At 42.2% G+C, this 21233-nt stretch overlaps 1 protein-coding gene across 2 annotated transcripts in view; it reads right to left on the reverse strand.

Annotated features, from left to right (window-relative positions):
• The window catches only part of stip1 (stress-induced phosphoprotein 1), a 47099-nt gene that overhangs the window by 13639 nt on the left and 12227 nt on the right, over nucleotides 1-21233 (reverse strand). For both annotated transcript variants that reach the window (XM_072245969.1, XM_072245970.1), the window contains exons 2-7: nucleotides 17862-18071; nucleotides 14027-14168; nucleotides 6505-6646; nucleotides 3559-3730; nucleotides 3332-3458; nucleotides 2840-2942 (exon numbers count right to left, since the gene is read on the reverse strand). In XM_072245969.1, coding sequence (XP_072102070.1) covers nucleotides 2840-2942; nucleotides 3332-3458; nucleotides 3559-3730; nucleotides 6505-6646; nucleotides 14027-14168; nucleotides 17862-18071 — 896 coding nt within the window. The remainder of the gene's footprint in view (nucleotides 1-2839; nucleotides 2943-3331; nucleotides 3459-3558; nucleotides 3731-6504; nucleotides 6647-14026; nucleotides 14169-17861; nucleotides 18072-21233) is intronic.

Genomic DNA, 21233 nt, shown 5'->3' on the forward strand with positions numbered 1-21233 from the left:
CACACTCCTCATTGACCCACCGTTCGCTGCACAAGAACTTTCAATGATTTTTATTGTAACATTCAAGTTAATTGTTGATGCCTTTAAATTCTTCATAATTCCCAACTTGAGGTAGTGAAATCATTTCATTTTCACTCCCAGCCGTTTCTGGCATTTCGAAGGCTGAATGTTTGAAAAGCACGGTAAGCAAAACAGTTCTGAATTGTCTCACTGCTCATTTCCTCACTAACTAGCAGTGACATAAATCAAGCAACACACATCAAAGTTGCTGGTGAATGCAGCAGGCCAGGCAGCATCTCTAGGAAGAGGTACAGTCGACGTTTCAGGCCGAGACCCTTCGTCAGGACTAACTGAAGGAAGTGACAAAAATCAGTTTTTTTCCCTTAAAAACACAAACACACAAGTGACGCTGTTTAAAAATTGTTTGCTCTAAGCATGGTTTAGTGTCTAATGGCTACACAAGTGCACACAACTGATTGCAACACTAGTTTGGCAACAGTCTCCTGTTCCAACTAAGAGGCACAGTGTTCCAAATAAATGAAGGGAATGCTGGCTAATTTCTTGATTCGTTTTTGGTCTTTACGAGTTGGCCCAATTAACAGGAATCCACCATATTATCATGTTTATATTATATAACCGTAATCTTTTCATTTCTTTGAATCTCATTTTCTGAATTGACGCATTTCTTACACATCCCACAGCTTCACTACTGGCAGTCACCTCTTCAGCTGCAAGTTGAACAAATGCTTTCAATTCTGTCACCTCCCTCCTCTAGAACTGTCAAAACCTACCTCTTTTAACTAAGTTTATCTCCTCCTTTGGCCTTATGATTGTTCATTACCCTCTCAACTACCTTGGGGCTTTCTTCAAGAAAAATCAAACAACAGAAGAAAAACTACCTAAGAGGATGACATTCAACGATAATTCATTTTACTAAAGTGGGGAAAGAAACATATTTGCAAGTATCTCAACGCACAATTTTAAAACTTAACAAGTTTGTTGCTATACTTAACAAAAAAATGGACTAGATCATAAGACACCAGAATTGTTGATTGTATTAAGTATGCTTTTTTTTACTCACATACACACATAAAGGCTCAGGGACAAGAACCCTTGACTACTGCCTCTTGCAGTTTATAGCCCCCTTTCCTCCCCCCACTCGAAGAATAAACCAAAACACATCCCTAGAATTTTATGTTCAATCAGTAACACTAGACAGTGTTTTCTCGACCCAGTCTTCTGAAACTCTTATTCTGTTATGGGAAGAGATTGTTGCCAGCTGCAAAGGAAGCACTAAAAGCCTCTTTGAATAAACATTCTCCCAATTCCTCTTCGGTCCAAGAAGGAATATTAGGGATACTGTTAATAACAGAGCCCATGTCTCAGATGCTCTACATAACCAGCAAGATCCACCTCAAACTACTCAAACACACTCTCAGCTACAACCTGCCCTCTCCGTAAAGGTATTGGCAGTTCCCACAATGATTTCTATTAGCCTTCTCCAGCAAGGATACAAGTCACCCTTAATTCAGAGAAAATGCTCAAGATGCTTCCCTATAAAAGCCCAAAACTTGATGTCGCCCATCCACTTCGTTTGATGTTTTATGTATTCAGAGACGCTCTTCTGCACACCACTGTTGTAACCTGTGGTTATTTGAGTCGCTGTCACCTTCCTGTCAGCTTGAATCAATCTAGCCCTCCTCCTCTGATCCCTGTCATTAAAAGGAGATTTTTCCCACAAAGATACAGCTCACTGGATATTTTTTGTTTGTTTCTCCACACCCTTCTCTGTAAACTCTAGACAATTGTGTGTGAAAACCCCAGGAGGGTTAATGGCACCTAATGGCAACTCCTTTGCTTACATCTTCAGAAACAGCTCTATTTCCATCTTTAGTATCTCTATTTTTTCCCGTTGTTCGGCATGCCAAGGGCATGGCCTAAGAGCTCCACTTGCCTTCAGAGGACTGAGTTTTCATGGCTCTGGAGATGGCGGGGGGGTGGGGGGGTGGAATTGGGGGTCGCTGTCGGAGCAAAAGACCAGTGTGTCAAGGGAGATGGAAGATCTAAGGCTGTGTGCCCAGAGACCCGAAGACCTTTGGGCACAAAGTTCAGAAAAAGTGACACAACGGACTTAACATTGTAAACCAGTGAGTTGTTTGTTATGTTTCCCCTCTCGCTGTGAAACGGAGACACCGCTTTTTCCCTTATTAGGGAGAGAGAGCCTGTGGTATGTCAATGCCGGGTGAACGATGTAGTCTTTGGAGTACTGCAAGTCTGTGGTCTTTACTGTTGCCTTGTTCACGTTTGAGTGCTCGGTGGCGGGTGCTGATGCTTTTTTTTGCTGGTGGGGGGAGAGGGGATTGTTGCTTGCTGCTGCTTACGTGTGGGGGGGGGAGCTGGGGTGGACCTTGGGGTTCTAACATTTAACTGCTGTTCATTCTTTGGGGCACTCCTCTGTTTTCGTGTATGGTTGCAAAGAAAAAACATTTCAGGATGTATATTGTGTACATTTCTGACATTAAATATACCCTTGAGATCAACAATTTCTGAGCTACTCAAAACCACCTTGTCTGGCACCAAGCATCATTCCACAATCAAAAATCACTTGGATCACATTTCTTCCTCGCTCTGATATTTGGTCTGAACAACCGAACCTCTTGACCACGTCTGTATGCTTTTATGCACTGAGTTGCTGCCACATGATTGGCTGATTAGATATTTGCATTAATAAGCAAGTGTACCTAATAAAGCGATCACTGAGTGTATCTCTTTATAATATTCTTGTTAGCAGTAAACTTTAATACACAGGCATGATTTTGACAGCAAAACAGGCACTTACTTTGCAATTTGGCGGTAGTCTTCACGGTTTTCTCTTCCTATCTCAATAGCTTTTTCGCAGGTTTCACGGCATTTGTCAAATTCACTCTGCTCAAAGTACACAGCTGCGTAAACAAAATACATCAAGATGCATTAAGGTGAAAGGTCATGGACTTGACAGTATTGGAGAACCGGCTCAGGTGAGTCAAGGCAAGCAGAGATTGGCCATGATTATAATAATGGAAGGGCCAGCTTGACGGGCCTGATGGCCTACTTTGCTCATGGTTCAGTTGAACTTACAATAGACTCATTTGGTACTGGTATATTTCCAACTCGCTTTTAAAACCTCTGGCATACAGCAATCCCCCATTCTGACATTTCTTGGCATTTCAATGTTTAAGTACAGAATAAGGATGACAAAAAAAGGCACTGCTCTAGAGTCCTATGCACTGTTTCAAATTTATTTTTGTCCACACAAAAAAAAACAACAAATCTAATTCAGTAGCCAACTCACCTGCTTTGTTGGTTAGATAGGTCATACTGGTAGGATCGTGTTCTGCTGCCTGATCGTAGTGCTTTAATGCTGTTGTAAAGTCCTTCTTTTTGTAGGCTTCATTACCCAGCTCTTTCTCTTTCAATGCCTGCAGATCAATTTTAAAATGCTTATTTCACATTGGCCAGAAAGGAGCCACGGTTTTGAATTTCAAGATGACCTGACAGACATTTTAGATGAAGTGGTACCTTCTTTTTATTTTCTGGAAGGTCCTCTTCCATAGGTTCTGGTTTAGTTGCTTTTTTGGGCTGAGGCGGAGGTGGAGCCGGAGTAGGATCCTCTTCGTCATCCTCTGTGCCTTGCAAATCAATTCCCAGCAAAACACTTAGAGTTGTCATAACTCTGGGATCTTGTAGTTTCCTAAGAAAACAAATAGTTGCTTTCTATACACGTTTCACAAAATGTGTAATTCATATTTGGAAGAACCACACCCTGCCGAATCTGCCTATATTTCAAGGGATTTGAGTTGAGCATCTTCTAACTCACTCAAGACATTTGCTTGGAGGTTCTAACGTGTCTAAACAGGTGCACTGGATGTGGATTACAGCTTTGACCATTTTGGTTGAGGGCATGTTGCTGCAAATTTCATAAAAACCACATTTTACCTTTCATATTTGACAATATACCATCTGAGATCAAAGCCAGGTTGAACAGGGGTCAGAGGGGATTAAACAAGGGGAGAGAGAAAGTGAATGGTTTGGAATATCCAAGGGTCGATTATTTTGTTGAAAAGTAGGTGCTAAAGGGAGCATGACAGAGCAGCAAGTTGTTTACACTAATGGAAAATTTTAAATGAGGGGGCAGTTAAAAATGTTTCTCTCAAAATGGCATATCTCCAAAATACTGACTTGGATAGTTATGGAAATTAGCTTAACAGAAATGTAGGTGGAAATATTTTTGAATGATCTGGACACTGCTTCAGGAGCCAGAAGACCCACAACATTTTAGGAACAGCTTCTTCCCCTCTGCCATTAGATTGTTCATGAACCATGAACACTACCCTCATTATTTTGCAACTTTTAGTAATTTAAGTATTGCACTGTACTGCTGCCATAAAACAAATTTCACAAATATACCACTGTACAATGTTTAATAAACCTGGTTTTAATGACTGGGAGTGGGGAGTGCGGGGGGGGGGGGGGTGGAGAAGGGAGAGAGAAGAGAGGAGACCTCGCACAGCCAACAAAAGTCATTGCCAGATCAGGAAGTTTAAAATTATACTACAATACCTGAAAAATAATAAGGAAGGGAATGGGTTAATCTCATACCCAAACACTGTGGAAAATTGCATAAGTTACACAAAGGAGAATCATATCCAGAAGCTCTTGAATAGATCTCCAGAAAGATTAAAATGTAAAAGTTGAAAGGGAACACGAGTGGAAACAACTTCACTCAATGTGGTGAAAGTGTCTAGTGAGCTGCCAGCACATTGGTGCATACGAGCTCAATTTCAACATTTAAGAGAAGTTTGGATAAATGCATGGCTGGTAGGAGTATAGAGGCCTACGGTCCCGGTGCAGATCGATGGGAGTCGGCTGTTTAAATGGTTTGGCACAGACTAGATGGGCTGAAGAGCTCATTTCTGTGCTGCACTTTTCTATTAGTCTTACTTTCACATTTTAGTTAATACAACAGCAATTTCCCAAAGGCATAAATGGAGAGAAAAGAATGAAACCATAGAACCATAGAAACTACAGCACAGAAACAGGCTCTTTGGCCCTTCTTGGCTGTGCCGAACCATTTTCTGCCTAGTCCCACTGACCTGCACACGGACCATATCCCTCCATACACCTCCCATCCATGTATTTGTCCAATTTATTCTTAAGTGTTAAAAAAGAACCCGCATTTACCACCTCGTCTGGCAGCTCATTCCATACTCCCACCACTCTCTGTGTGAAGAAGCCCCCACTAATGTTCCCTTTAAACTTTTCCCCCCTCACCCTTAACCCATGTCCTCTGGTTTTTTTCTCCCCTTGCCTCAGTGGAAAAAGCCTGCTTGCATTCACTCTATCTATACCCATCATAATTTTATATACCTCTATCAAATCTCCCCTCATTCTTCTACACTCCAGGGAATAAAGTCCTAACCTATTCAACCTTTCTCTGTAACTGAGTTTCTCAAGTCCCGGCAACATCCTTGTAAACCTTCTCTGCACTCTTTCAACCTTATTTATATCCTTCCTGTAATTTGGTGACCAAAACTGAACACAATACTCCAGATTCAGCCTCACCAATGCCTTATACAACCTCATCATAACATTCCAGCTCTTAAACTCAATACTACGATTAATAAAGGCCAATGTACCAAAAGCTCTCTTTACGACCCTATCTACCTGTGACGACACTTTTAGGGAATTTTCTATCTGTATTCCCAGATCCCTCTGTTCCACTGCACTCCTCAGTGCTTTACCATTAACCCTGTATGTTCTACGTTGGTTGGTCCTTCCAACGTGCAATACCTCACACTTGTCAGTATTAAACTCCATCTGCACTCTTGCACTATTAACTTTATGCCTACCCACACCTCCACAAAAAAAAAGCACAACATTTGAATTCGGGATTAAATTTCCCTAATGGGCAGGCAGAGAATCAGATTTAATATCACCAGCATATGTTGTGAAATTTGAAACAGGGAATGATCCAGGTCTAAAATCATAATTGCTTAGCCAAGTCTTTAAAAATGGCTCCAAGATTAAAGAATTCGTTCTTAATAATGATCCTCACCTACTTATGCGAGTGTGGACAATATGTCTGCTGCTGCCTCCCTGACCCCAGGTTAACAGCTTGTCAAAAGATTGCTGTTTAAACAGGACGACCAAGGCCACAGTAAACGCTTAGAATCGCCCTACTGAAATTCAGCAACTTCTGCAGAGTTAGTAAAAGAAAGTTATTAATTGGGTATATAATTGCTCAAATTTGTTTCCCTTCAACATCCAGCAGATGGTACTCACTATATTTTAAATATTTCTTTCATTGTTATGCATTCGGAACAGGAGCTATACTTGTGTATTCAGCTGACCAGAGTAACAAGGGAGTAAAGGGCATTAACAAGTCACCCCAAATGAAGGTTAATTATCCATGAAGAACCCTCCACACATGATAATGGGACATCTTGACTGGGAAATCATACTTACGTGGCTAAGTCAGCTGGTTTATTTTTCAACTGTTCAATCAATTCTTTGTAACTAGGGTCACTGAGTAATGCCCTCGTCCTGGGGTCACTCTCCAGTTTCTGGTACAGGTTTGGAGAAGCAAATGGGTTCATGAATTTCTTTTCTGAAAATCAGACAAAAAGGATTACTGCAGCATCCAGAAGAATTATTTTCCTGCAGGTATTTTTAAATCGAAAATATAAATCACTCAGTAAAGTTAATTACGCAAATCACCATAAGAGGCTTGTCAAATATTGAATAAACTATGATTCATCCATTAGTGCTAACAAGAGACAGGAATAGGTTATAAATAACAATACAAGAATGCACTTTATCGCCTCTACTATTTGCCAAAAGGGCATGAGTAGCTCAACTTTAATTCCATTGTTGGTGATGGGATGAAAATTTGCTGCTTATTACCCTTTGCTTCCCAAGCTTTGAAGATATATCTACCCTATTAAGTATATAGGGGAAAAATGCATAATAAACTGCTCTAGCTTCTTTGCCCTCAATTGGTTTCAAGTCCAGAGCGAAGCAAGATCCATTGTTTGTTTCAAGACACTTAGGAGCAGTACAATTGAACTTGAGGAATTCCCTCATAATAAAGTTAAGATTGTTTGCACCACCTTTCTAAATAGTATCAGCTTCAAGAATGAAACTTCAGGAACAGAATATGCATTTTGATCATTCCACACCCTGCATTTGTCTCTCATATCAGCTCCATTTTTAGAACAAACAGTACAGGCCCTTCAGACTTTTAACCTACTCCAAGATCAATCTAACACTTTTCTCCCACATAGCTGTCCATTATTTTTAATTTCACCCATGTGCTTATCCAAGCAGCTCTTAAAAATCCCTAATGTACTTGCCTCTAGTAGTGTATTCCATGTACCCACCGGGTGGTTGAAAAAAACCTACCCACGATGTTCCTCCTATACTTTCCTGCAATCACCTTAAAGTTATGTCCTCTCGTGCTAGCCATTGCCGGCCTGGGAAAAAGTCTCAGCTGTCCACTCTATGCTGCTCATCTTATACACTCAATCAAGTTAGCTCTCATCCTCCTTTGCTCCAAACAGAAAAGCCCCAGCTCACTCAACTTTTCCTTATTAGACATTCTAAAATCCAGACAACATCCTGATAAAACTGATTAATACCATGATCCTTTCAAAATTAATCAGCAAACTCTAAGACCTGGGCCTCAATACCCCCTTGTGCAAATGGATCCTGGATTTGCTCACTTGCAGATCCCAGTCAGCTTGAATTGGCAACAACATCCCCTTCACAATCTCCATCAGCACAGGAGCACCGCAGGGATGTGCGCTTAGTCCCCTGCTCTACTCGCTATACACCAATGACTACATGGCTAAGTTTATGGATGACACCACTGCTGTGGGCCGTATCAAAGGTGGTGATGAATCAGCATTGGGGGTGGGGAGAGGTGGGAGAAGACTGAAAATTGGCTGAAGTGGTGTAATAACAACCTCTCACTCAATGTCAATAAGACCAAGGAACTGATTGTAGACTTCAGAAGAAGGAAAGCAGAGGTCCATGAGCTAGTAATAAGAGGGTCATAGTTGGAAAGGGGTCGGTATCTTTAACTACTTGGATTGTCACTATCTCAGAGGACCTGCCCTGGAATCATCATACAAATACAATTGCAAAGAAAGCACAACAGCACCTTCCCCTTCCTCAGGAGTCTGGAGATTTGGCACGTTGAAAACCTTGGCAAACTTCTATAGATATGTGGTGGAAAGTGTGCTGACTGGCTGCATCACAGCCTGGTATGGAAACACCAATGCCTTTTGATTGGAAAATCCTCCAAAAGATAGTGGATTTGGTTCAGTACATTACTGGTAAAGTCCTCCCAACCATTGAGCACATCTGCACGAAATGTTGCCAAGGAAAGCAGCATCCATTATTAAAGATCCTCACCACACAAGCCATGCTCTTTTCTCACTGCTGTCATCAGGTAGAAGGTACAAAAGCCTCAGGACTCGCACCATCAGGTTCAAGAACAGTTACTACCCCTCAACCATCAGGCTCCCGAACGAAAGCGGATAACTGTACTCATTCCATTTCTGGTGTTCCCACAACAGATGGTCTCATCTGTTGTGGGAACACCAGAATCTTTATCTTGTTATTTCATACTCTCATTTCATGTTATTTCAGACCTGTTATTTCTTGCTGTTCATTTATATTTGCATTTTCACAGTTTGTTGTTCCCTTCCCCTCCCCTCCTGTTCACTGATCCTGTTTACAGTTACTGTTCTACAAATTTGCTAAGTTTGCCCACAGGGAAAAAAAATCTCAGGGTTGTATGTGGTGACATGTATGTACTCAGACAATAAAATTTTAACCTTGAAATCTCCTCTACAACCTCTGTAAAGCTTCCACATTCTTCCTATCATGAGGTGCCCAGAACTGAATACAATACTCCAAGTGTGGTCTACCCAGGGTTTTGTAGAGCAATAACACTACCTCACAGCTTGAACTCAATCCCCTAACTAATAGAGGCAACACACAAGTATTTTAAACCACCCTATCAGCTTGTAAGGCAATTTTGAAGGATCTATGGATGCAGACCCCAAGATGGCTCTGCTCCTTCTCTATTACTGCTTCCACATTCTGGGACAAGCCAATTCTGAATCCACACAACCAAGTTTTCCCAGATCCCATGCCTGACTTTCTGAATGAGCCTATCATGGAACACAGAAACATAGAAAACCTACAGCACAATACAGGCCCTTCGGCCCACAATGCTGTGCCAAATATGCACTTTAGAAATTACCAAGGGTTACCCATAGCCCTCTATTTTTCCAAGCTCCAGGTACCTTATCCAAGAGTCTCTGAAAAGACCCTATTGTATCCGGCTCCGGCAGCCCATTCCATGCACTCAGCACTCTCTGCATTAAAAAACTTACCCCTGACATCTCCTCTGTACCTACTCCCAAGCACCTTAAAACTGTGCCCTCTCGTGCTACTCATTTCAGCCCTGGGAAAAAGGCTCAGACTATCCACACAATCAATGTCTCTTATTATCTTAAACACCTCTATCAGGTCGCCTCTCATCCTCTGCCACTCCAAGGAGAAAAGGCCGAGTTCACTCAACCTATTCTCATAAGGCATGCTCCCCAATCCAGGCAACATCCTTGTAAATCTCCTCTGCACCCTCCCTATAGTTTCCACACCTTCCTGTAGTGAGGAAACTATAGTCAACCTGCACAGCAGCTTTGAGTGTCCGCTTGGACTCTGACCCCAAGATCCCCCGATCCTCCACACTGCCAAGAGTCTTACCATTAATACTATATTCTGCTCTCATATTTGAACCACCTCACACTTACCTGGGTTGAAATCCACCTGCCACTTCTCAGCTCAGTTTTGCATCCTATCAATGTCCTGCTGTAACCTCTGACAGCCCTCCACACTATCCACAACACCCCCAACCTTTGTGTCATCAGCAAATTTACTAACCCATCCCTCCACTTCCTCATCCAGGTCATTTATAAAAATCACGAGGAGATGGGGTCCCAGAACAAATCCCTGAGGCACACCACTGGTCACCAACCTCCATGCAGAATGTGACCTGTCTACACCACTCCTTGCCTTCTATGGGCAAGCCAATTCTGGATCCACAAGCAAGGTCCCCATGGATCCCATGTCTCCTTACTTTCTTAATAAACCTTGCATGGGGTACCTTATCAAGTGCTTTGCTGAAATCTATATACACTATATCTACGGCTCTACCCCCATCAATGTGTTTAGTCACAACCTCAAAAAATCCAATCAGGCTCCTAAGGCACGACCTGCCTTTGACAAGGCCATGTTGACTATTCCAAATCACATTTTTCCTCTCCAAATGTTCATAAGTACTGCCTCTCAAGATCTTTTCCATCAACTTAACAACCACTGAATTAAGATTCACTGGTCTATAATTTCCTGGGCTATCTCTACTCCCTTTCTTGAGTAAGGGAACAACATCTGCAACCCTCCACTCCTCCGGAAACTCTCCCGTCCCCATTGATGATCAAAGATCATTTCCAGAGGCTCAGCAATCTCCTCCCTCTCCTCCCACAGTAGCCTGGGATACATCTCGTCTGGTCCTGGAGACTTAACCAGCTTGATGCTTTCCAAAGGCTCCAGCGCATCCTCTTTGTTAATGTCTATATACCGAAACTTTTCAATCTGCTGTACATCATCCCTACAATCGCCAAGATCCTTCTCCGCAGTGAATACTGAAGAAAAGTATTAAGTACCTCTGCTATCTCCTCTGGTTCCATACACACTTTTCCACTGTCACACTTGATTGGTCCTATTCTCTCATGTCTTATCCTCCTGCTCTTCACATACTTGTAGAATGTCTTGGGGGTTTTCTTTAATCCTGCTCGTCAAGGCCTTCTCATGGCCCCTTTGGCTCTCCTAAATTCATTCTTAAGCTCCTTCCTGCTAGCCTTATAATCTTCTGGATCTCTATCATTACCTAGTTTTTTTTTAACCTTTCGTAAGCTTTTCTTTTCGACTGGATTTTCAACAGCCTTTGTACACCATGGTTTTTGTACCCTACCATTCCCTCCCAGTCTCACTGGAACGTACCTGTGCAGAACGCCATTCAAATATCCCCTGAACATTTGTCACATTTCTGCCGTACATTTCCCTGAGAACATCTGTTCCCAATTTATGCTTCCAAGTTACTGTCTGATAGCTTCATCTTTCCCCTTACTCCAACTAAACGCTTTCCTAACTTGTCTGTTCCTATTCCTTGCCAATGCTATGGTAGATAGAATTGTGATCACTATCTCCAAAATGCTCTCCCACCAAGAGATCTGACACCTGACCAGGTTCATTTTCCAATACCAGATCAAGTACAGCCTCTCCTCTTGTATGTTTATCTACATATTGTGTCAGAAAACCTTCCTGAACTTACCTAACAAACACTACCCCATCTAAATCCCTTGCTCTGGGGAGATGCCAATCAATATTTGGGAAATTAATCTCCCACCGCAACAACCCTGTTATTATTACACCTTTACAGAATCTGTCTCCCCATCTGCTCCTCGATGTCCCTGTTACTACTGGGTGGTCTATTTAAAAAAAAACACCACCCTGTAGAGTTATTGATCCCTTTCTGTTCCTAACTTCCAACCACAGAGACTCAGTAGACAATCCTTCCATGACTTCCCCCTTTTCTGCAGCTGTGACACTATCTCTGATCAACACTGCCACACCCCCACCTCTTTTGCCTCTGTTCCTGTCCTTTCTGAAACATCTAAAGCCTGGCACTTGAAGTAACCATTCCTGCCCGAGCCACCAAAGTCACTGTAATGGCCATAGCATCATAGCTCCAAGTACTGATCAACACCCTAAGCTCATCCGCTTTGTTCATGATGCTTCTTCCATTGAAATAGACACATCTCAAACCATCGGTCTGAGCGTATCCCTTCTCTATCACCTGCCTATCCTCCCTCTCACACTGTCTCCTCACTTTCTCTACTTGTGAGCCAACTGCACCTTCCTCTGTCTCTTCAGTTCAGCTTCCACCCCTTAACAATTCTAATATAAACTCTCCCCAATAGCCTTAGCAAACCTCCCTGCCAGGATATTGGTCCCCCCTTGGATTCAAGTGCAACCCGTCCTTTTTGTACAAGATCGTATGCCCCAAAAGAGGTCCCAATGATCCAGAAATCTGAATCCCTGCTCTTGCTCCAATCCCTCAGCCACACATTTATCCTCTGTTCCTATACTCAATGTCGTGTGGCACCGGCAGTAATCCTGAGATTATTGCCTTTGTGGTCTTGCTTCTCAACTTCCTTCCTAACTCCCTGTAGTCTGTTTTCAGGACCTCCCTCTTCCTACCTATGTTGTTGGTACTAATATGTACCACGACCTCTGGCTGTTCACCTTCCCACTTCAGGATATTGTGGACGTGATCAGAAACATCCCAGACCCTGGCACCTGGGAGGCAAACTACCATCTGTGTTTCTTTCCTGTGTCCACAGAATCGCCCGTTTGACCCCCTATTACTGCTCCCTTCTACCTTTCCCTACCCTTCTGAGCCACAGGGCCAGACTCTGTGCCAGAGGCATGGCCACTGTTGCTTCCCCCAGGTAGGCCTTCCTGCCCCCCCCCCCCCCAAACAGTACTCAAACAGGAGTACCTATTGTTAAGGGGGACAGCCACAGGGGCACTCTTGTTCTACTCTCTCCTGACTGTTACCCACTTATCTGTCTCCCGAGGACCCGATGTGACTACTTGCCTATAGCTCCTGTCTATCACCTCCTCACTTTCCCTGACCAGATGAAGGTCATCGAGCTGTAGCTCCAGTTCCCTAACACAATCCCTAAGGAGCTGCAGCTTGACACACCTGCCGCAAATGTGTCCAGTAGACTGGGAGTCTCCCGAACTTCCCACATCTGACACCCTGCACAGAACACCCGCCTGTCGAACTCTTTACTACATCCACTGCGCTACCTTCAATTTGTTTTGTCACTTCCTCAAAGTCAATCAGACTCATGAAGCAATACCTACCCCTCACAACGATACGTTGACCATCTCTAATCAGACTATGCTTCTGCAAGTGCTTATAAATTCTGTTTCTAAGGATCCTCTTCAATAGTTTGCCCACAACTGGGATAAGACTTACTGGTCAATAATTCCAAGGATTACCCGTATAACTTTTCTTGAAAAAAGAAGTAACATTTGCCACCTTCTGATACTACTTCTCTGGCCAAAGAGGACACAGAGATGATTACTAAAGGCACAGTGATCTCTTCTCTTGCTTCACATAGTAACCCGAGGTATATCCCACCCAGCCCCAAATTCTTATGCATCCTAATTCTTTCCCCCCAAAAGTTCCAGCACATCCCCTTTCTCAACATCAACATGTTCCTCTTCTACAGTGACCTCAATCGTCAAGATCCCTCCCTGGTGAATATTTGTGTAGGACCTCTCCTCCCTCCTTCAAATTCAAACACGTCTCTTTTTTAACACTGGTTGGTCCTACTCTAGCTCATCATTCTCCAGTTCTTCACAAATGTGTAGGACATCCTATGATTTTCCTTCATCTTTCTGCTAAGCCTTCATGTCTTCTTCTAGCTCTCATAAGCTCCTTTCTGGCTACCTTATAACTCCCAAGAGTTCTGTCTGATCCTCAATTCCTAAACCTTAAGGACGCTTCCTCCTTCTTCTTGACTAGATGTTCCACATCTCCTGTCGACCATGGTTCTGTCCCCTACCATCCATTCTCCGCATCATGGGACAAACCCCATGCAAGTGTTCCCCAAGCAATTTCAGCTTTTCCATTGTACATTTCCAAGTACCTCAGGACCAAATTTATACTCCCAAGATCTGCTTTACAGCATCATAGTTCATCTCCCCAATGAAAATACTTTCCTATACTGTAGGCCCCTGTCCAAGGTTAAGCTTTTCCTGACAGCTTTTCTCTCTAACACTCTCTTCAGCTGGAAGGAGTCAATGAGACATTGCAAATTTGATCTGCTTGGTGCCTTACCTGCTAGCCTGGCATCCACATTTTGCATTCCATCCTTTAGCTGTTGGTTTCCTGGTTCATGCTTTAGACCTTCCTCATATGTTTTCCTTGCCTCCTCAAAGCGATTGAGGAACTCCAAGGCTGCAGCCTTCCTCGAGTAACCCTAAGTAGAACAAATGAAAATATAGTTTTGTGATCTGAACACAAGTTACTGTGAAAGTTTGAAGGAACAATAGAACTTTGCAAACATTTATCTGTCAACTATTCCACACCAATCTAATTCAGAGCTAGTTACAACTGGATTCTGATATACAGTCGGCCCTCCTTATCCACGAGTTCTGCAGGCGCAAATTCAACCAACCGCGAATCGAGAAAACCCGGAAGTGCTCTTCCAGCACTTGTCATTCGAACATGTACAGACTTTTTTTTCTTGTCATTATTCCCTAAACAATACAGTATAACAACTATTTACATAGCATTTACATTGTATTAGGTATTATAAGTAATCTAGAGATGATTTAAAGTATATGGGAGAATGTGCGTAGGTTATCGTGGATCGGGATCGAAAAAAACCGTAAGTTCTCTTACTAAGTCAGTCGGAACAGGTACATCTGGTATTATTTAGCGTCAGTTAGTCAAACGTTTGTCTTAGTATATAGTATATAATTACCTTTCTATGCATACAAAACACTTAAGAAACGTATGCTTCAGCACCGGGCTCAGGAACGGAAATTCCCTAGTTCGATCCAGTGACAGATCGCTCCTGAGCACACTCTCCATCCGTGCCGGGTTGATGTAGAGGATCAAAAACCCAAAACCCAATAATTAAACCACTGCGTTGCTTAGTAATAATTGTAGCTTTAACCTTTCTCATTATATCCTTTAAAATTGTTCCGATCATTGACCGACTGTAGCCTAACGCTTTTCCAATGACGTTTCACCTCTTTCCGATTGCTTTATTGTTTCCACTTTATTTTAAATCGCGATCGTGATTAGTTCCGCGAACAGAAACACTGCGGATTCAGAGCTCCGCCGCCGGGTCCTAATGTCCACCACACTGAGACAGGTTAAATAAGGTCTGGAGCTCCGCAGGGTCCTAAGGTCCACCACATTTAGACAGGTTGAATAAGGGACTCGAGCATCCATGTTTTTTGGTATCCAATCCCTCGCGGATAAGGATGGCCAACTGTACTACGTTTATGTAAGATTTCAAAAAACCAAGAGGAAAAGATTGAAAGTCAGAGCTAAGTGAACAGTTTTTTTAAAAAATAGATAGATAGATAGATATACTTTATTGATCCCGAGGGAAATTGGGTTTTGTTACAGCCGCACCAACCAAGAATTGAGCAAGAATACATCCCTTATGCACTGTTTTGGAGATAATCTTGTTTTGGTTAACCAGTAGCTTCAATAGAATTATATTGAATTGTTCATTCACAGGTGATATTGGTCCCAGACAGGGAGAAATTATTGTTTAGAGTCAGAGTCATAGAACACTACAGCATAGAAACAGGCCATCTCCTTTGTCAACTGTTATCCTATCTAGACCCAAAAAAAGACAACCTGTTCCACTGAGTATCAGTCTAAATTCCTGAAATGAGGACTGCTATCATTGGTGTATATATGCAATGGTAGCAAAACTATTTATCTGCACTAGACCAGGGGTTCCCAACGCAGGGTCGAAGGATCTCTCAGTTAATGGTAGGGGTCCATGGCAAAAAGGATGTGAATCCCTGACCGAGAATGTAACCCTCTATAGCCCTCCCATCCATGTACTTCTCCAAACCTCTTAAATCTTGCAGTTGAACTACTTCCAATACTCCACTGGCAGTTCATTCCACAATCATTCCCCTTTAGATTCTCCTCAAATATTTCACTTTTCAGCCTTAACCCATGACCTCTAGCTCTAATCTTACCCAACCTCAGTGGAAAATGCCTGCTTGCATTTACCCCAAAGTACAAGAATCTTTTAAAATTAATAAAACACGCAGATAGTTAGTTTTGCGACATCACAAATGTTCACCAATGATAGCAATCTTCATTTCTTCAGGAATTCAGACTTACACTCAAAAAAAAGTTGAAGCCTATTCATTGGCTATATTTAAGACAGAGTTAGATATGGCCCTTGTGGATAAAGGGATCGGGGGTATGGAGAGAAGACAGGTACAGGGTTCTGAGTTGGATGATCAGCCATGATCATGCTGAACGGCGGTGCAGGCTCGAAGGGCTGAATGGCCTACTCCTGCACCTATTTTCCATGTTTCTAAATAGGCACGCTATCTTGGAGCAAAGCGCTTCCAGTAAAACTGTACAAATCAACAGTATGCTGGAGGAACTCAATGTCAGGCAACTTCTCTAGAGAGAAATGGACAATGTTTTAGGTCAAGACACTTCATCTGGATTTAAAGATTTGGGAGATAACCGGTATAAAAAGGTGGAGGAGAAGGAGTTAGCATGTGGTTGGGGAGGGGGGAGAAGGAGGAAAAGAGGAATAACAGGATGGGAGTTGATGAAATCTAATTGCAAAGGAGGGTGGAGCATGAAAAGAAATAAGGGATAAGGGAGGTAGGCTGGGCTGATGGGAACAGTAGTAAAGCTAATGTCCATCTCCCCTTCAGACCAGATGAAGGGCCTCAACCCAAGACACTAACTGTCCAATTGTCTCCACACTTAGCTCCCCCAGCATCTCAGTTGTCGCTCCAGACTGAGCATCTGCAATCTTGTGTCTTCAAGCTTATCTAACTATGTTGCTGGTTAGCTGTTAGTATTACAAGGCATGGAGTCCAAGACCCATGTCAGGGGCCAACAATGAAACACAGCAGTTCTGGTGCGAGTGAAAAACCAAACAGAAATTAAGCTGCTTTATGACTCAATGACATCTCAAGTGATATGTGCCCTGATACCACATACACAATGCTGTTTTCTCTTAAAATATTTGCTAAACAGAAATCTATCAAGTCAGATGCAAATTCACTCTGCATCAGTTGTCATCTGTTCCAAATTTTTTACTATCAACAAAATAAAAATATCACCAGAAAATGCAGGTTACAATGGGTAGATTACATATATACTGTGGGGTGGGATGGTAGCATCATGATTAGCATAATGCTTTACAGCACAGGTGACCAGGGTTCAGTTCCCATCACTGCCTGTAAGCAGTTTGTACGTTTTCCCCCGTGACCACATGGGTTTCTTCTGGGTGATCCAGTTTCCTCCCACAGTCTAAAGATGCAGGTTAATTTTAATTGTCCCGAGCTTAGGCTAGGGTTCAATAGGGAGACTGCTGGGCAGCCTGGCTCAAAGGTCCAGAAAGGTATATACCACGCTGTATCTCAATAAATAAATTATACCCATCAGTCCTGGATTCCCATGAATCCAATTAATTCTTCGAAAAATAAGGTTGCTCCTTAAGCATTCTAGATTCCAGAATACAACTCAATTTTGTACAATTGCTCAATTTAACCTTGAGCCTAGGTGGCATTCTGGCAAATCTATATTGCAATCTCCCTTTGTCTACATATCACATTTACTAAATGTCAAAAAGGAAACCCAAGAAATAAATGACAAGTTCAATGACTTATTCAAGTAATTGCTACAACTATTTTGAGTAAAGACCAAATCTTCTTCCCAAAAGCTAGCAGACCTACTTAAAATCACAAGCTAATTTGGAGATGAGAGCACACACAGACAAAAACATCGTTATGTCACCAACTGAGGGAGCACAGCTTGAGGTACACAACTCAGTGATCTTACCTTTCAGCATTTTGAACAGGCTCAGTAATAAATGAAAACGTATGGAAACCTCAATGCCAACAGAGAAAACAGCAGTCTTTTCCCTCCTCTCAAGGTAGCTTACCTTGCCCCAATCTGGTTTAATTTCAACAGTTTTGCAGCCATCCTCATAGGCCTTCTGATAATCTCCTTTTTTCGCATAAGCAGCCGACCTATTGCTGTAGAGTACATGATTCTTGGGGTCCAGCTTAATGGCTTCACTGTAGCATATGATGGCATCATCTATCTTCCCAGCACTCAGGGCTTGATTACCCTTCTCCTTGAGTTCATTCACCTGAGACAGAAAAAAAGTTTTAGAATAAAATCCTTCTTTAATGCTTTTGTACAATTTGCCATAAATAAACTAAAAATATTGTCCAATCCTTTAGCTTGGAACCCAAATCTACACACCTATTATTTTAATCTCACTTTGTGCAATGTTCAGAATCAGGTTTATCTTTGTGAAAGTTGTTGTTCTACAACAGCAGTGCAGTGCAAAAATAAAATCAGTGTGAAAGATGTTCAATGAGCTAATGCTCACGGCTCACAGACTGTTCAGAAATCTGATGCCTGTTGTAATTACTGAAACTACCATCACATTCATAAGCTTATTAGAATCAGGCTATAAGACACTTTACCTTTTAATGAAGACATAATGTAGCCCAGTTATTCAGTTACTTCAATCCAAGTTGTCCATGCTGATCAAGGTCTACCTAAATTAATCCATTTATTTGTGTTTGGCCCATCTCCCACCAAGCTTTCTCTGTCCATGTACCTATCCAAATAGGCTTTTAATTAAAATAAAAGCTCTATTGGACACCTAGACTTTGTACCTGATGTTCATTCCAATTTGTAATGACCAGAGTGTGCGAAAACCTTGTGCGGTGCAATTTTTTTGCCCAGTGACATGTGCGAACTGAATTTTATGCACTGAGTATTCATGCTAACAGCTAGAAAAACACTGTCTATAAGAACTTTGATCTCCTCTGGGTTTGATCATTTTTGCTCTTTCATCTGCACTCTCAGAAAACATATGCAGCAGCCCTGTCGCGGGTAACGAAGGATTTTCTCACTGGAGCTTTTGCACACTGTCCATATGTGATTTACTTGCTAAATGACGTTTTAAAAATTCAAGTGTCCAAATATCACTCCACTTCTTCCCACTTGCAAATTCTCCAGCAACTTTTGCATTGTGACAATACACATGGGTAACACCAGTTTCTGTATTGTACATAAATAATTCTTGCAGCTGCATGCTCCTGACCTCATGAGCTTTCGGTTTATCAGTTTCTACTTTTTCATTAAGCCATTCCATTTCAAACGAACTCGCAGTTCTTTTGCACTTCGTGCCCTTTGCTTCTTTGGAATTTGACGTAGTAAATAATTTCTTCAAAAATAAACTAGTTCTAAAATCTGCAAACAAATCATTGCAAACTCCACATTGTCAACACAGTCTGCATCAGAAACCTGAAAAGGAAGTGTGGTTGTATACAATTGTGAAATATATTTAAAATGCCAGCAAGGTAGAGGGTGACAACCTTGTGTGCACAATTTAAATTCCTTTGCGCTTTAGTGGCAGATGTGTGAGCGCATCTCATCAACCCAATCTCTGAGGAAAAACTTGCTTCTCAGACCGTACTCAAATATTGCCCTTCACTTTAAACCAGGGGTTCCCAACCTGGGGTTAATGGTCGAGGTCTATAGCATAAAAAAGTTGGGAATCCATGCTTTAAACCTGTGGGTTATAGTTATATAGTTTCCTATTCAGGAAAATACATTCACTGTCTACCCCATCTGTTGGTTGCCCGTTGTATCTAATGACAGGATACCTGTGCGGGAGAGTTTTAAAGTGGAACAGCCACTGCACTGTGACAGTTCCACCCTCTTGACTGGGTCCAGTGGTACGAGCAGTCATCACAACTGGGGTCTTTCTTGGTTGCAGTGGATGACCGTGACTTCTCCTGTGCCTCATCATATCCTTTGTTCTCCACTGAGTGCTGCAGAACCACCTTACTGGGTGTTGGATCTCACTGTAGATCTCATCTGACTAGTCTGACTTTGTGTATCTACCCCATCAGGATGCAAGGCTCACTGGCTACCCTCACCTGGTTCAGCCTGTCAGCGTATGGGATGCGGCTGCTGCGGCATGCAAACATGCACGTTTGGGGTGTCCAGGGAGGGGTAGCACCTCCGGCGAACGGGCTTTTTGAGTCCATTCTGGGGTAGCTCACTCACTTTTGGTTCCTATCAGACACTCAGCTCTACCCTGTCTCTCCCCCCGCACCCCCAAAACAACCAACATTAACTGACAATACACGAGCAACTATCATTAAGAATGACTGAGAAACTAACTAGATAAACACAAGTCACTTAAAGATGAACAATTTAAGTCTTCTGAAAACGTTAATTGTGCACTTTTTTTTGCAGGAAGACTAGCCACTGGTGAGACAGCACTCTCAATTATAAGGTAAAAGTGTAAAAATAAAGTACACAGTTTGGTGAAAGCTGCTCCCAGTTGTGATGCTGTAATCATTTGGGATCACCATGACACTTTCAAAGTTTACCTGTTCTTTCCAATGTTAAACAGTCCAAGGATTTGGAGGCATAGTGAGGGAAAAAGAAAATTCACTTGTGATCAAATTAAATTTGAAGTCTGTGTGTTCTAGAAGGTAAACTTCATTAACTTAGTTCACAAGATGGAAAATTTTCCCAAACAATGTGCAGCCAGCCCTACTAGAGAGGGGACAACACAACCTCCACCTGGGAAATAAGGCAGAACAATAACTAGAGAGTTAGGAGAGAGAACTTTGGGAACAATTCATTCAATTTTAAAATAGATATGGAAAAAGATAACTAGCCTTCAGGGACTGGTACTGAATCTCTTGCTATCTGTCATACGTTAATGATTTGTATGAGAATATAGGTGGCAACTTTGCACGTTGTTGAATGACATGAAAATTGGTGGTTTAGTATACAGTGATGATGGTTGTCAAAGGCCAGAACAGGATCTAGATTAACAACGGAACAGATAAAATTTAAAATGGTAAACTGGTTTATTATTGTTCTTGCACCAAGATACACTGACAAATGTGTCTTGTGCATTGTTCATACAGATCCATTTATGACAACATTTGTAAAGAGTACAAAGTACAGAATAAAGTGTTGCAATTCCAGAGCAAGTGCAGTGCAGACAGACAATAAGACACAGGCCAAAATGAGGGAGATAGAGGTTAAGGAATAGAAGCAGACCCTTCAGCCCATCTAGTCCATGCCAAAATGTTATTCGGCCTAGTCGCATTGACCCACACCTAGACTACAACCCTCCCTACCGCCCCCCCCCCCAAATCCACGTAGATTTCCTATCAGAAAGGGAGTCATGGAACAATACAGCATATAAGTGTATATAACGAGTAAAAATGATCTCCAGTTATTTGGTGAAAGAAACAGCAAGAGGTTT

Source organism: Mobula birostris, chromosome 28 (genome assembly GCF_030028105.1).
Source record: "Mobula birostris isolate sMobBir1 chromosome 28, sMobBir1.hap1, whole genome shotgun sequence".
Lineage (NCBI taxonomy): Eukaryota > Metazoa > Chordata > Chondrichthyes > Myliobatiformes > Myliobatidae > Mobula > Mobula birostris.